The sequence below is a fragment of the Orcinus orca genome, chromosome 19 (genome assembly GCF_937001465.1).
Source record: "Orcinus orca chromosome 19, mOrcOrc1.1, whole genome shotgun sequence".
Lineage (NCBI taxonomy): Eukaryota > Metazoa > Chordata > Mammalia > Artiodactyla > Delphinidae > Orcinus > Orcinus orca.
This window is the reverse complement of record NC_064577.1, coordinates 36,377,945-36,391,578: the sequence shown is the minus strand read 5'-3', so window position 1 is coordinate 36,391,578 and position 13,634 is coordinate 36,377,945. Positions and strand designations below refer to the sequence as shown.

Below are 13,634 nucleotides of genomic sequence, written 5' to 3'. Positions count from 1 at the left end.
CTCTCTCCTGAGCCAAGCTCGGTTCTCCCTTCTCCCCCAGGCAGCCCCTGGTCTGGCCTCTGCCCAGCGGAAGCTGGCTGGGACCTGGGCGAGGGGCCTCCACCATCCCCCTCATGCCCACCCTGTGCCTGCAGGTACTTCGTGAGTTTTGTCCTGCAGTTCCAGCTCCATCAAGCCCTGTGCAAGGAGGCGGGCCACCAGGGCCCGCTGCACCAGTGCGACATCTACCAGTCCACCCAGGCGGGGGCCAAGCTCCGGTGTGTGGGGCACAGGGAGGGCAGTGGGAAGTGAGGGGAACGACCAGTGAAGGGCATGCCAGTGAGGGCACCACCACCAGACCAGTGGAGGGGGCCTTTCTCCCCTCCCCCTCCCTTTCTTTCTCTCGTCGAATGTTTATTGAGTGGGCCTCTTGGCTGGCATGGGGCAAAACATACGTTCCCCCCTTCACAGAGCTCCTAGGCCCTGGGTCTTAATGCTGCTGTTCTTGCCATCCAGTGGGGGCAGAAGTGGCCGGAGATGGGGCAGGTGGGCCAGGGCAGTGGTAGTGGCCCCTGGCCCGAGAGCCCTGTGCCCACTGTGCCCGCTCTGCCTGACAGGGCACTGCTGCAGGCAGGCTCCTCACGGCCCTGGCAGGAGGTGCTGAAGGACATGGTCGGCTCAGATTCCCTGGACGCTCAGCCGCTGCTCAACTACTTCCAGCCGGTCACACAGTGGCTACAAGAGCAGAACCGGCAGAATGGCGAGGTCCTGGGCTGGCCAGAATATCAGTGGCGCCCACCGATGCCCGACAATTACCCAGAGGGCATTGGTAAGGCCCGAGGGAGCCTGGGGCGGGGCGCTACCGCAGGTTCTCAGTTCCAGGCTCGAGACCAGGCCCCCGGTTCATGGTTCCCCATCAGCTTCTCCCAGCCGGGCCCTGGCGCCCTGCCTGGAGGGCCAGGCAGCCCCCTGAGCTGGTTGGCAGGGCCCTGGGGTGGAGTGGGCACATCTTTCCCAGCATCCTGGGGAGGGTATGCCCAGATCTGAGGCCCCGGCCGGGGGTTGGCTGGCAGGCACACTGCTCTATGAGGTCACGCTGAGGTCACACTGCAGGCTCCGCTCTTATAGGCCAGGGGGAGGGGCTGCAGGACTCTGCTCTCCTGCTGCCATGGGCCAAGGTTGGGCTGCTCCGGGACTGTCCCGCCTCCTCCTCCTCCTCCTGCTCTGCTGTGGGCGCCCCCTGCTGGCCCCTGGCCAGGGGACCACCGGCCAGGTGTCAGTCAGCCAGGGAACAGCCAGCAGCCAGACGACTAACCGCCACTCGACAACCAGCAGCCCGAAAACCCAGAGCCCAAGTGGGACCAGCTGGGGGCCGGGGCGGGGAGGCCGGGGCAGCAGTGGAAGGGCAGGGGGAGTCCTGTCTGTGTCTCTCTGCTCTGTCCCACAGACCTGGTGTCCGACGAGGCTGAGGCCAGCAGGTTTGTGGAGGAATATGACCGGAGATCCCGGGTGGTGTGGAACGAGTATGCCGAGGCCAGCTGGGATTATAATACCAACATCACCAAGGAGGGCAGCAAGATACTGGTAGGGGCCCCTGCACGCCCCCTTCCCCCCACCAGAGCTCGCGCACAGACTCAGCACACGTCTGCTCCTCCCCCGGGGGCCACCCTCTGAAACCCAAGGCACTGCAGGCCGCCCTTCCGCCCCCGACGTCACCTCAGTGGGAACAGGCTGTCAGAATTTGTGAAGAATCCCAATGGCATATTGAAAAGCGTCCAATTTCAGGCACACACCCAGTGCCTAAACAAGTTGCCTTATCATTCACAATCAACCCGTTGTTGGTAACGGAATAATTTGTAGATAAATAAGTGATGCTAAAGTCAGTTTTTAAAAAGATTGAACGCTCCCGTTTGCCACCATTGAGAGGGCTGTGCGTCCCCTCCAACCCCCCTCCCCGCCTGTGCGGCTGAGCGCTGACTAACCAAGGTGAGCCGCAGAGGACTAACATTTCTTGAAGACCCACTGTGTGCCGGCCACTTTTCCTTGGCACTGGACATCTGTTGCCTCATTGATTCCTCAACAGCCTTGCAAAACCAGTGACCTTATTCGCATTTTACAGCTGGGACCCTGAGGCTCAGAGAGGCCACAGAGCAGATACCAGGCTGCATCTATCCTAACAGCCTTTAGGACACGGGGTGGGGTTTCCTTCTCTGCCGCTGCCATCAGATGTCTTGCTCGAAATGGCCATCTGTTGAGGGGCAGGTACTGCACACAGGATGTTATAGACAGTCCGGGTCGAAGAGGGTCTTCATAGGCAAAGGCAGCCACTTGGTGAAACCGGCCCCACCCTGACACCCTCAGTCCCTTTGGCTCGCCTCAAGGCGCCTCCTCCCAGGAGGCCTTTCTAGAGCTCCTGGGCCTCATGATACGGTTCCCCCGTGCCTTCAGCTGGAGAAGAACATACAGATGGCAAACCACACTGTCAAGTACGGCACCTGGGCCAGGAAGTTTGACGTGACCAACTTCCAGAACGCCACCATGAAGCGGATGATAAAGAAGATTCAGGATCTAGAGCGGGCGGCGCTGCCTGTCAGGGAGCTGGAGCAGGTGTGCGCCTCGTGGGGAGCATGGGGCGGAGGATCCAGGGTCAGGGGAGGGTCCTAGCTCGGGGGACAGTGTCTGGCCTTCATGCTGCTTCCCCTTCGTCGATTTGCCGTGTCGTGACATCTGGCACGTCAACACACACCTACAGACTTACTGAGAAGGCAGAGCTCTGGGAGCACCCGCCTCAGCTGCAGAGCACAGGTCCACGATGGTGCCGGGGGCGGAGCAGGGAGCCCAGGGCTGAAGCTCGCTGCCCCTCTCCTTCCCCCTGCAGTACAACCAGATCCTGCTGGACATGGAGACCACTTACAGCGTGGCCTCTGTGTGCCATAGCAACGGCACTTGTCTGCAGCTCGAGCCTGGTGAGCACACGTGGGGAGTGAGAGGGAGGCCTGGGGAGGTCAGGGGTGCTGGCCGTGAAAGGGCGGAGTTCACTTCTGACTCACGGGGTCCGCGTGCCCGGGAGACTCACTTCCCTGTCTCCCACCGGTGGTGCTCCTCCGCCCCTGCTTAGAACCAACACCTCCTTCATCGCTGCCCTGGTCCCCTGCCCTGCCCTTGGCTCCGCCCGTCCGCTCCCGCCGGGTCCCCTCTGTTCCTCCCTCCACTCCGCCCTTCAGAGCAGGTGTATCTCAAATTCAGCTCTCAGGGGCTTGGACTCCCCAGTAGGGAGAGTAACTCTAGGCATCTCCCCTCTGCGCTCTTTCCTTGATCCGATCCACCTTCCCCATCTTCCCTGGCCCTTCCCTGGCCCCCTCCTCCACCCAGAAGTTGAAGCCTCAGCCAGCAGAAGCCACGTCCACGCCATTCCCACTTCACTCCCTCTGCCGCCACTCGTCACTGGAAGGAGTGGGCCAGCTCTGGCCTGTCCTCTTTCTCTCGCAGGAGACTGGCTGGTCCTTCTTACCTTCTCCTCTTTGAAGGAGCTCAGCCCCGACACCCCAGTACCTGCGCACAGATACACCCCCTCCCCTCTCTGACCCATGCTTCCCAGGGTCGAGGAGCCAGAGGCATAAACATTTTTCCTGAGGAGTCTCCACCCAGAAGCAGTCTCTTCCTGGCCCTCCGCCCAGCTCCCACATTAGAACAATGACAAACAGAAGGGGAAATGGAAAATAAACAGGAGAGAGAAACAGTTTTCCTGGGACAGGGTTTGGCCTGAGGGTTGTGTATGTGGGTAGGCACGCAAAGTGGGGGGGAAGGGGATACGCATTTGTGTGCATTTATGGAGAAGAGCATTAAAGGGAGTATGGCCTTCACCCCCCATCGGTCAGCCCCTTAATCCAGGGCTGGGCCATCAGGTCACTGCCAGTAGTAAAAATAAGAAGCACCCACAAAAACAGAACACTCACATCAGAAGAGGACAAAATTCTCAAGATATGTTTCTTCCCCCAATAAAATTAACTTGAATGTACTTTCTCTGTGAAGAGTAGATAGCGCATAGCATGTTTCAGGACAGAGCACAAGTCCATGAGCTGTGGATGCCCGCAGGCCTCCGTCTCAGGCCAGGCCGGGCAGGAAGGGGAGCCACCTTCAGAACCGACACATGAGCTCACACCATCCTCATCCCAGCTCTGTGAGGTAGATGTGAGCTCCGTGTAATCCCTAAGCCAGGAGGCCACTCATATAGTCACGGCTTTGACAGGACACAAACGCAAGATTTCTGGCTCCCTGATGATGCTTGAATGGATCTCTGTACTTTGCCTTCACAGCTGTTCTTTTATTAATCAGTCCAGTCACAATGTGGGAAAGATGCCCTGGGCCCTGTGGGGACGTGGGGATGAAGGAGGCACTGTCCCTGCCCAGGGGCCTCCTGCCCCTGGGCCGGCATAATCCCCATTTCATAGTCAGGGAAGGAGGGGTCCCGTGACTCACCCAAGGTGATTTCGAGGTCAGGAGGAAACCGAACAAGAACTCGGGTCTTTTGACCTCCAAGCCATTTCTCCCAGGGAGGTGGTGGGCAGGGAACGAGTTGGGAGCAGCGGCTCTGGGGTCTGGGCCCTTTGTGCCCCAGCTCAGCCACTTGCTGGCTGGGGAACGCAGCCGTGTCACCAAACTGCTTGCGTGGAAAGAGGGTCACGGGCCTCCCTCACAGGGCTGTTGCAGCCCTGCAGTTGCCTGAGATTGTGTACGGGAAGCGCTGAGCCCCGGGCCTGGCGCCCTGGAAGCCCCATGGAAAGGGCACCAGCCTGTCTCCAACTTCCCTCGACTTGCTGCCTGTGCAGTCCTTTTCCAGTTTTATTCCACCTCTGAAGGAGGTGGGAGGTGAGCCAAGAGCTGGAGGCTTAAAGCCATCCAATCCCTCCCACCTAGATCTGACACATCTGATGGCCACATCCCGGAACTATGAAGAACTGCTGTGGGCATGGAAGGGCTGGCGAGACAAGGTGGGGAGATCCATCCTCCCATATTTCCCCCAATATGTGGAGCTCAGCAACAAGGCTGCCAGGCTCAATGGTGAGTCCTCTCTGCCAGTGTCACTGGCTGTCGGGTCCCAGCCCCCCACGAGGCCCTCAGAAAGGTCCTCTGAAACCCAAGAGGTGAGGGGGGAGGAGGCAGGGCGCTCAGGGGATGGTCAGGTGTTCAGAGAGCCTGGCTGTGTCCCCTCTGCAGGCTACAAGGACGGAGGGGACTCCTGGAGATCTATGTACGAGATGCCATTCCTGGAGTACGAGCTGGAGCAGCTCTTCCAGGAGCTGCAGCCGCTCTACCTGAACCTGCACGCCTACGTGCGCCGGGCGCTGTATCGCTTCTACGGGTCCGAGCTCATCAACCTGGAGGGCCCCATCCCAGCCCACCTGCTGGGTGAGGGCAAGTGAGACAGTCAACAGTATGAGGGAGGGGGCAGCCCAGGGATGGCCAGAGGGCAGAGGGCAGACTGGGAAGAGTCTGCAGATGACACCTGAGGCTGGGGAATGTTGCCAGGGCTGGAGTGGGGTCGGGGCTGGGGGTGGGGAGAAGAGCCCCCTCCCTGCATTTGGTGCCACGTTTGCTACAGATCCACGTTACACAGGTCATCAGGGATGGGGCAGTGGGCGGAGTTCATAGGCCTGTCGTGGGGAGACCACATCACCCGTCGCAGCTCCAGGCAGCATGAGGGAGAGGAGGGGGCCGTGAGTGGGAGCTGAGAAGGCCTCCCCAGGAGGTGGCATGTGAGCAGAGCCCTGAAAGATGAGAGGTTCTGACAGATGGAGAAAGTAGTCGTGGGGAGAGAAAGGCAGACACGACATTCAGGCAAAGGGAGCTGTGAGAGTGTAGATCCTCCTCAACTTTGGGCGCCTCATTCTCCAGGGGTTGTAAACTCAGATGCCCTGAACACTTGAAGCAGGCAGTGGAGGACAATAAGGGATGGTGGGGACTGCGGCAAAGTAGAGGCTACTGGGTTCCTGTCTCTGTCGGGCCATCGGGAACACGTTTCTGGGGGCTTCTTACTGTGAACAGAGAGGCCAGGCGGGGCCATGGACCATTGACAAATCAGAGGGAGACCACCCCCCGTCCAGCTTTGGGTCTAGCTCTGCTCAGCCTAGAGGGTCTTTGCAGCCCAAGAGACCAGCCATTTTTGGTCCCTCTGTTGTGAGACCAGAGAATATCATCTCCATGGCGGAGAAACACAGACCCCGGGAGGGAACACAGGTGCCCGGCTGGCCCTGGGAGCTGGGGCTTAGAGCTGAGCCCCCAAGACGAGCAGAGCAGCCAGGCCCAGGCTCGCTCCCCCCTCCCATTCTCGCTTCTCACTCGCTCTGACTCTCACTGGTTTGCACTGTAGGCTCCACTTGATGTCAGCTCAAGCTTAGTCCCCTTTGGCTGTCAGAGCCTCTCCAAATGTATTTCTGCACCTTTCCACTCATTCTGAATAGCTTCCTTATCTCCACTCTTGCGGTGAATGCAGAGGCATCAGCCTCTCCAAAAGGAGGGTGGTTCTTGCCAGCTGACCTGTAAACTGACCTCAGGCGACAGGGAGGGGACAGAGCAGTGGCTGGTCAGATTATGATCAGTGTTCCCTCCCCCTGCATGACGGTGCTGAGCCTAAGATCTAACACCTGTCTCTCCTCTCTCCGCCATCTCTTCCTCTACCCGCCTCCAGGGAACATGTGGGCACAGAGCTGGTCCAACATCTATGACTTGGTAGTACCCTTCCCTTCAGCCCCCAGGATGGATGCCACAGAGGCCATGATAAAGCAGGTCCGCACCGACCCCCTCCTTGCACCCCTGCTCCTCCAGGGCACAGGGGAGGGGGACCCTGCCCAGGTGGGAGAGGGCCCTCTGATTCAAGACTCCCAGCTTGGCCCTCTCCCAGGGCCCTCCCACTGCGGCACACAGTCCATCCCCACAATCCCCAGCTTCGGCAGAGCTCCCTCTGCTTGCAGGGCTGGACACCCCAAAGGATGTTTAAGGAAGCAGACAATTTCTTCATCTCCCTGGGGCTGCTGCCCGTGCCCCCCGAGTTCTGGAGCAAGTCTATGCTGGAGAAGCCGACCGATGGGCGGGAGGTGGTGTGCCACGCCTCCGCCTGGGACTTCTTCAACGGCAAGGACTTCAGGTATGTCCGGGCTACAGGCCAGGGGGACCTGGTCCTGAGCCCAGAGGACAAGGAGACGAGTCAAGTAGAGGCTCCGCTGCTGTCTCGTCGGCCAGAACAGGGGACGGAGGGTTAAGAGAGTTGGGCCTGGCCGCAGCTTGGCCACTGGCTTGTGGCAGGGTCTCCTCGAGTGCTGACCAGCTCTGTCAGCCCAGCGTTCAAGGTCCCAGTCCTGGGGGTGAGCCCCACGTGAGCTGCCAGCCTTCCCTCCCTCTCAGGCGGCCCCTGTGTACAGCTGGCCCTCTCCCTGAGTGCCTGGGCCTTAACACGGAGGCACATGGGGACGCGGGGGCTTTGCACAGATCCACTCTCACCACTGATGGGCTCAGAAGCTGTGTTCATTGGAGGACAGTGTTTCAGTTACCTACTGCTGCATAACAAACCAGCCCAAAACCTAGTGGTGTAAAACAACCATTTGCTTACGCTCATGATTTTATGGGCCAGGAACTCAGGCACAGGGGAAATGGCTTGTCCCGCTCTGCAGTGGTGGAGAGCTCCGCAGGGCTAGAGAGGGCTGGCGTGGCTCGCTGGGGCCGTCTATCTGGGGCTGTGCTCCCGGCTGTCTGTTCGCTTCCTCGGTTTTTCCCTGTGTGGCACGTGCTGGGGCAGGGACGTTCACGTTGGGCTCCTTCACTCACGTGCTGGGCGCCTGGGCTGGCAGGGCTGGAGCAGCTGGGGTTTGGTGGGACATCTCTCTCCAGGAAAGCTTGGACTTCCTCACAGTATGGCAGCCTTAGGCGGTCAGATTTTTTATTTTTTACCTGGAGGCTGGCATCCCCAGAGCAAAAGTAGAAGTAGCCAGATCTCTTAAAGACTAAGTCTAAAATTGGGACAGGTCACTTCTACCACATTTCATTGGCTAAAGCAAGTCACAAGGCCAACCCAGTTTCAAGAGAAGGTAAAGAAGATTCCACCTCTCGGGAGAAGTGGCAGAGATGATCTGCCACAGCTGATGAAGTGTCTCTTATGAGAAGAGTGGGCACAGAGATCCTGGAACAAAGCAGCCAGTTTCACTGGCTCACCTGGCCTTGGGCCCTTCCTTCAAAGGCACAAGGACCAGAGCTGTAGGGCTGGGCGCAGACAGAATCAAGGGGGTGAGGGCTCTTTGGGGATCTTCCTTGTATGGGGAGTCATAGCAGAAGGTGGACAGCTCCCAACCTCATTGTCACCAGGGTGCTGGGCAGCTCTTTCCCTAGAATGACAGACAAAGGGGGTCAACTGAGCTGAAGAGCTCTGGTTAGATCCAAGGGAGAATTGCCTTGGCTCACAGAAGATGGAAAGTGATACAGCCTCTGGCTTGGACTGCTCAGCAGATGTCCCTCTAGTCCTGGCCCTGAGAAATCCTGGGATGAATATCCTTGCTGGCATTGGGCACAAGGGATGCAGAAGAGCTCAGACGCTGTTGTTTCCTTCAGGAAGCCTAAGTCTTGGGAGAGACAAAGCATGTAATGAGGAACCACATGACTCACATGACCCAAGCCCTACACGGACCGTGACCGAGGGTCCCCATGCCTCTAGAGCACATACTTCGTACAGTTAGGAAGCCACACGGCTGTGTGGGCTGGAGTCAGTTGTTCAGGGAAGTTGGGGGCAGAGGAATAGTCTGGAGGACCAGACGTTCGGGGCTTCTAACCCCCAGATTCCCTCTATTTCCCCTTTTGGCTTTCCTTCCCATAATGCTGTGTTCCTTGCATAAAGCAGTCCTGTGGGTACGCTCTGCATCCAGTAAGGACAGAAGGTCCCTTTGCCCCAGGGATCCTCACTGCCCCCTTCCACACCGTCTCCCCACCCCCATGTTCCCAGGATCAAGCAGTGCACCACTGTGAACATGGAGGACCTGGTGGTGGCCCACCACGAAATGGGCCACATACAGTATTTCATGCAGTACAAGGACTTGCCGGTGACCTTCCGGGAGGGTGCCAACCCTGGTTTTCACGAGGCCATTGGGGATGTGCTGGCCCTCTCAGTGTCTACCCCCAAGCACCTGCACAAGATCAACCTGCTGAGTAGTGGGGACGGCAGCTATGGTGAGAGAGGAACGGGGAGATCCTAGTGGGCAGAGGGGCCAAGAAGGGGCAAGCCTGGGAGGCAGAGAGAGGAGACTTCATAGCCCACAGGCAGAGCTGGGACAGAACAGTGGGGAACAAGAGGGGCAACCAGCAGGGAGAGTGGGAGGATGAAACCCATACCATCCCAAGAGGCAGGTCACAGGACCCAGAGAGGTACAGCTCGCCCCGCCCGCTCCCCCCATCGCGCGCCCATCACAGCCCCACTGCTAGGAGGCAGGCCTGGATCTGATGCCAGGGCCCCCTTCCCTTGGCAGAGGAGGACATCAACTTTCTGATGAAGATGGCGCTCGACAAGATCGCCTTTGTTCCCTTCAGCTATCTTGTGGACCAGTGGCGCTGGAGGGTGTTTGACGGAAGCATCACCAAGGAGAACTACAACCAGGAGTGGTGGAGCCTCAGGTTCTGGAATGCTGCTGTGGGCTGGGGGGCCTCCATGGCGGGGTGTATGCACCTGCATCTGTGCGCACATGGTGCGTCTGCGTCTGTGGCATCTAGGGGTGTGTGTGTGTAAGTGCCGTGATGCGCAGAGGCACAGCACACAGGAGTCTGGAGCGCCCAGTGCAGGCGCCATGCCTCAAATCGAAAGCACCAGCTCTCCCGGCTTGATTCTTCCAAACCCTCCCTCTAATGTGTCTTCCTCCCCAACAGGCTGAAGTACCAGGGCCTCTGTCCCCCAGTGGCCAGGTCTCAAGGCGACTTTGACCCAGGGGCCAAGTTCCACATTCCTTCAAGCGTGCCATATATCAGGTAACAGGAAAGGGAGGAAGGTGCCGTGAGGGGCAGCGCCTCCGCTCAGCGTTCGGGCTGCCCTTGCTGCTGCCCCCCGGCAGCTACCGTCAGGGCGACCTGGGCACCCGGCTGCATGGCCCACTGTGTCTGGGCCACTCACCTGTGACCAAGGCTGGCCGTTGTTTCACTCTTGTGATGTGACAAGAGCCCGCACCCTCTTGACAGCTGAAAACAAAAACTTCACTATAACTGGCTAATGCTTCTAAGACCTTTGTTAGTTAACATTAACCGTGACCCACGGCCAGATCATGACCTGAGCACTGTTTTTTTATTTTTACAAGATTGTCATTCCTTTACTATATACTGAACGTATTTCCTCTGACATAAGTTAAGTTGTACCTGGAATACCTTCTATCCACTAGAACTAGGATTAGAGACGCAGCTAGATTGGGAGTCTGTATTATTAGGGGCATGGGGTCATAGGCTGGGGCCCAGACAGAACTGGGTTCAAATCTCGTCTCCACAACCCTGTTTCCTTGAGTAAATTCCTCAGTCTCTGTAAGCATCATTTTCCTCAGCTGTGGAATCCTATTTCACAGGATCATTGCAAGAGCTAACTTCTCACCACACTGTCGAATACATAGCGTGTTTGGGAACTGGTGGCCATAACCCACCATTATTAAGTTACTGACTTTTTTTTCTCTTTTAAAAAATTTATTTATTTTTGGTTAGGTTGGGTTTTTGTTGCTGCGCGCGGGCTTTCTCTAGTTGCGGTACACGGGCTTCTCATTGCGGTGGCTTCCCTTGCTGCAGAGCATGGCCTCTAGGCGCACGGGCTTCAGTGGTTGTGGCACACGGGCTCAGTAGTTGTGGCTCGCGGACTCTAGAGCGCAGGCTTAGTAGCTGTGGCGCACGGGCTTAGTTGCTCCGCGGCATTTGGGATCTTCCCAGACCAGGGCTCGAACCCGTGTCCCCTGCAATGGCAGGCGGATTCTTAACCACTGCACCACCAGGGAAGTCCCTAAGTCACTGTCTTAAATGGAATACAGAAACATAGCCGCGTTGTGAGTCATGCAGCCATAGCGTGAATGCACCCAGCGCAGCCCCTTTCCCTCTATGTGCCGCAGGGGAGCACTTGCTGGGGACTAGGAAGGGTGATTAGAGGATCTGGAGCCCTTCCCAGAGGTAGGGATCTGGGGACACCTCAGGGTAGAGGGCTGGGGGCCCCTGGGCTGCAAGTAGCCCAGGCCACCCGTGAGGCAGGACGTAGAGGGCACCCCAGCCCTTGCCTCCTGTGCTCCCCGGAAGGCAGTGAGGGACGGCTTATGCCCACTGTGCCCAGTCCTCCACCCCAGCACCTGGCACAACGTCAGCACATAGTCAAGACCTAATAAGTAAGCATAGGGTGGGTGAATTCTGTCCCCGAGTCCAGGAAGAAAGAGAAAGCCTGCTCAGATGCTCCAGAGAGCATAGGTGGGCAGGGAGCCAAGGAGACTCAAGGGCACCGCGCAGGCCTGACCCGGCCAGTGTGCCAGGATGACCCGCAGGGAGGGCCTCCGCCCGCCTTCCCGAAGGATTTCTGAGCTTCCAAGCTGGCACTCACTTTCACACAGAAGCCAGGCCCATGTGATGGTTAGCTTCCGAGCTTAGCACAGATAATTCTCTAGGCGGGGGTGCGCAGAGGGGATGCACTCCAAATTCTGACCAGCAGCCTTGGCGAAGCACTTTAGGAAATGCCAGGAAAGTCAGTGACACACGGCTTGTGCCCAGCCTTCAAAGCGGGAGGCCTGCCCTGCTGCTTCAGGACATTCACAACCTCCCCAGGCTCAGAGAGGCGACCCCCACCTGGACCGGCAGACTTCTGCAGGGAATTCCTGCTGCCAAATTTGGGATAAAGGAGGTCCTTCGGGCTGGCCTCCCTGCCTCGTCAGAGAGGTGACCCCTTGGGCAACACCCGGCCTCTCCATGCACGTAGCCCAGGGACGGAGACCTCGCTGCGTCCAGAGCAGCCTGCCACGTCCGTCCGTGAAGGGCTCTGCCAGTGCCCCTGCCCCTCCTCGCCCACGAGGGACGCCCAGAGGCGCTCAGAGTAGGCCCTGCTGAGAAGTGCAGGCAGCGTGGGCGTGGGCGGGAGGTGCCGGGGCGGAGGCAGTGGTGGCCGGGGGCGGTGACGCCGCCCCTCCGCCCTGGTCCCAGGCCTCGCCTGTCCTCCCGCAGGTATTTCGTCAGCTTCGTCATCCAGTTCCAGTTTCACGAGGCGCTGTGTCAGGCGGCGGGCCACAAGGGCCCCCTGCACAAGTGCGACATCTACCAGTCCCAGGAGGCCGGGAAGCGCCTGGCGTGAGTCTCCTCTGGTGTCCCCCTGCCTGCTGTCCACCCTCTGACCTACTTCCCAGGGCCTGAGGAGCCCCTCCCCCAGCCCGCCCCCGACCTGCCCTGCGCGGGCCTCTCAGGCCGAGGGAAGCTGGCGCGGGGAGGTGGGGTACAGAGAGAACCCGTACGAGGCTGGGGCAGACGGGCAGGGAGCCTCGAGGCCTGTCCCTCTGACTCGGTCCCCTTCCCGGGGCTCCCCCAGCGACGCCATGAAGCTGGGCTTCAGTCGGCCGTGGCCCGAAGCCATGCGGCTCATCACGGGCCAGCCCAAGATGTCGGCCGCTGCCATGATGACCTACTTCAAGCCGCTGCTGGACTGGCTCGTGACCGAGAACACGCGGCACGGGGAGAAGCTGGGCTGGCCTCAGTACAACTGGATGCCAAACTCAGGTACCGCCACCCACCCCCCTCGGCCCCAGGCCGCCCTGGGGCTAGCGCAGGGCCAGGCCCCCCCAGGTTCAGGCAGGTGGGAGGCCGACCTCCGGGCGGGGGCGGGTGGGAAGCCAGCCCGCGGCCCGGGACCGGCCCAGCGCCCGCTCTCCTTCCTCCCTTCCCAGCTCGCTCGGAAGCCTCCTTCCCGGGCTCCGGCCGTGTCAGCTTCCTGGGCCTGAACCTGGAGGAGCAGCAGGCCCGCGTGGGCCAGTGGGTGCTGCTTTTCCTGGGCGTCGCCTTGCTGGTGGCCACCCTGGGCCTCGCCTACCGGCTCTTCAGCATCCGCCACCACAGCTTCCACCACCCCCACAGCGGGCCCCAGTTTGGCTCCGAGGTGGAGCTCAGACACTCCTGAGATGAGGGCTGGGCGGGCCTGCCGGGGAATGCGCCACCGGGAGACCCAGGGACCGGGAAGGCCCGGGGATGGGCTGAGGACCCGCCACTGCTCTCAAGGCTCACCCCAGCCCTCCTCCCCCTCCCCCCTCCCGCCCCTCCTCCCCCTCCCCCCTCCCGCCCCTCCTCCCCCTCCCCCCTCCCGCCCCTCCTCCCCCTCCCCCCTCCTCCCCCTCCCCCTCCCGCCCCTCCCGCCCCTCCCGCCCCTCCTCCCCCCTCCTCCAGTCCTCTGGACCACGAACCACCTTGGCCCCCTGGCCCCTGGGGACCAGGCCACCTAACATGGAACCCCCTCCCCATCTCTCTCTGAATTCAATTAAAGGTCCTGCCCTCCCCATCTGTGTCCATGTCCCTCACAGGGAAGCCAGGGACAGGGGAAGCTCTCTCACCTCCTGACAGTCAAGGGGTCACTTCTCGGGGGTCTTCATCCTCCTCCAAGGAGAGGCTGGAAAATACCCAGAGCTCTGGCCCCAGCA

At 59.9% G+C, this 13,634-nt stretch overlaps 1 protein-coding gene across 3 annotated transcripts in view; it reads left to right on the top strand.

Annotated features, from left to right (window-relative positions):
- LOC101272368 (angiotensin-converting enzyme) overlaps window positions 1-13,274 on the top strand; it is a 37,927-nt gene extending 24,653 nt beyond the window's left edge. Inside the window, exons 15-29 of one of the 3 annotated variants that reach the window (XM_004275657.3) lie at window positions 135-257; window positions 597-808; window positions 1,427-1,563; window positions 2,428-2,586; window positions 2,858-2,945; window positions 4,897-5,040; window positions 5,197-5,388; window positions 6,668-6,765; window positions 6,951-7,123; window positions 8,966-9,189; window positions 9,486-9,630; window positions 9,880-9,978; window positions 12,178-12,300; window positions 12,536-12,723; window positions 12,891-13,274. In XM_004275657.3, coding sequence (XP_004275705.1) covers window positions 135-257; window positions 597-808; window positions 1,427-1,563; window positions 2,428-2,586; window positions 2,858-2,945; window positions 4,897-5,040; window positions 5,197-5,388; window positions 6,668-6,765; window positions 6,951-7,123; window positions 8,966-9,189; window positions 9,486-9,630; window positions 9,880-9,978; window positions 12,178-12,300; window positions 12,536-12,723; window positions 12,891-13,120 — 2,335 coding nt within the window. In that variant the 3' untranslated portion in view covers window positions 13,121-13,274. Of the gene's footprint in view, window positions 1-134; window positions 258-596; window positions 809-1,085; window positions 1,335-1,426; window positions 1,564-2,427; window positions 2,587-2,857; window positions 2,946-4,896; window positions 5,041-5,196; window positions 5,389-6,667; window positions 6,766-6,950; window positions 7,124-8,965; window positions 9,190-9,485; window positions 9,631-9,879; window positions 9,979-12,177; window positions 12,301-12,535; window positions 12,724-12,890 lie in introns of those variants that run through there. The other 2 variants (XM_004275658.3, XR_004486454.2) reach the window with 2 other exon arrangements.
- Window positions 13,275-13,634: the final 360 nt, after the last annotated feature.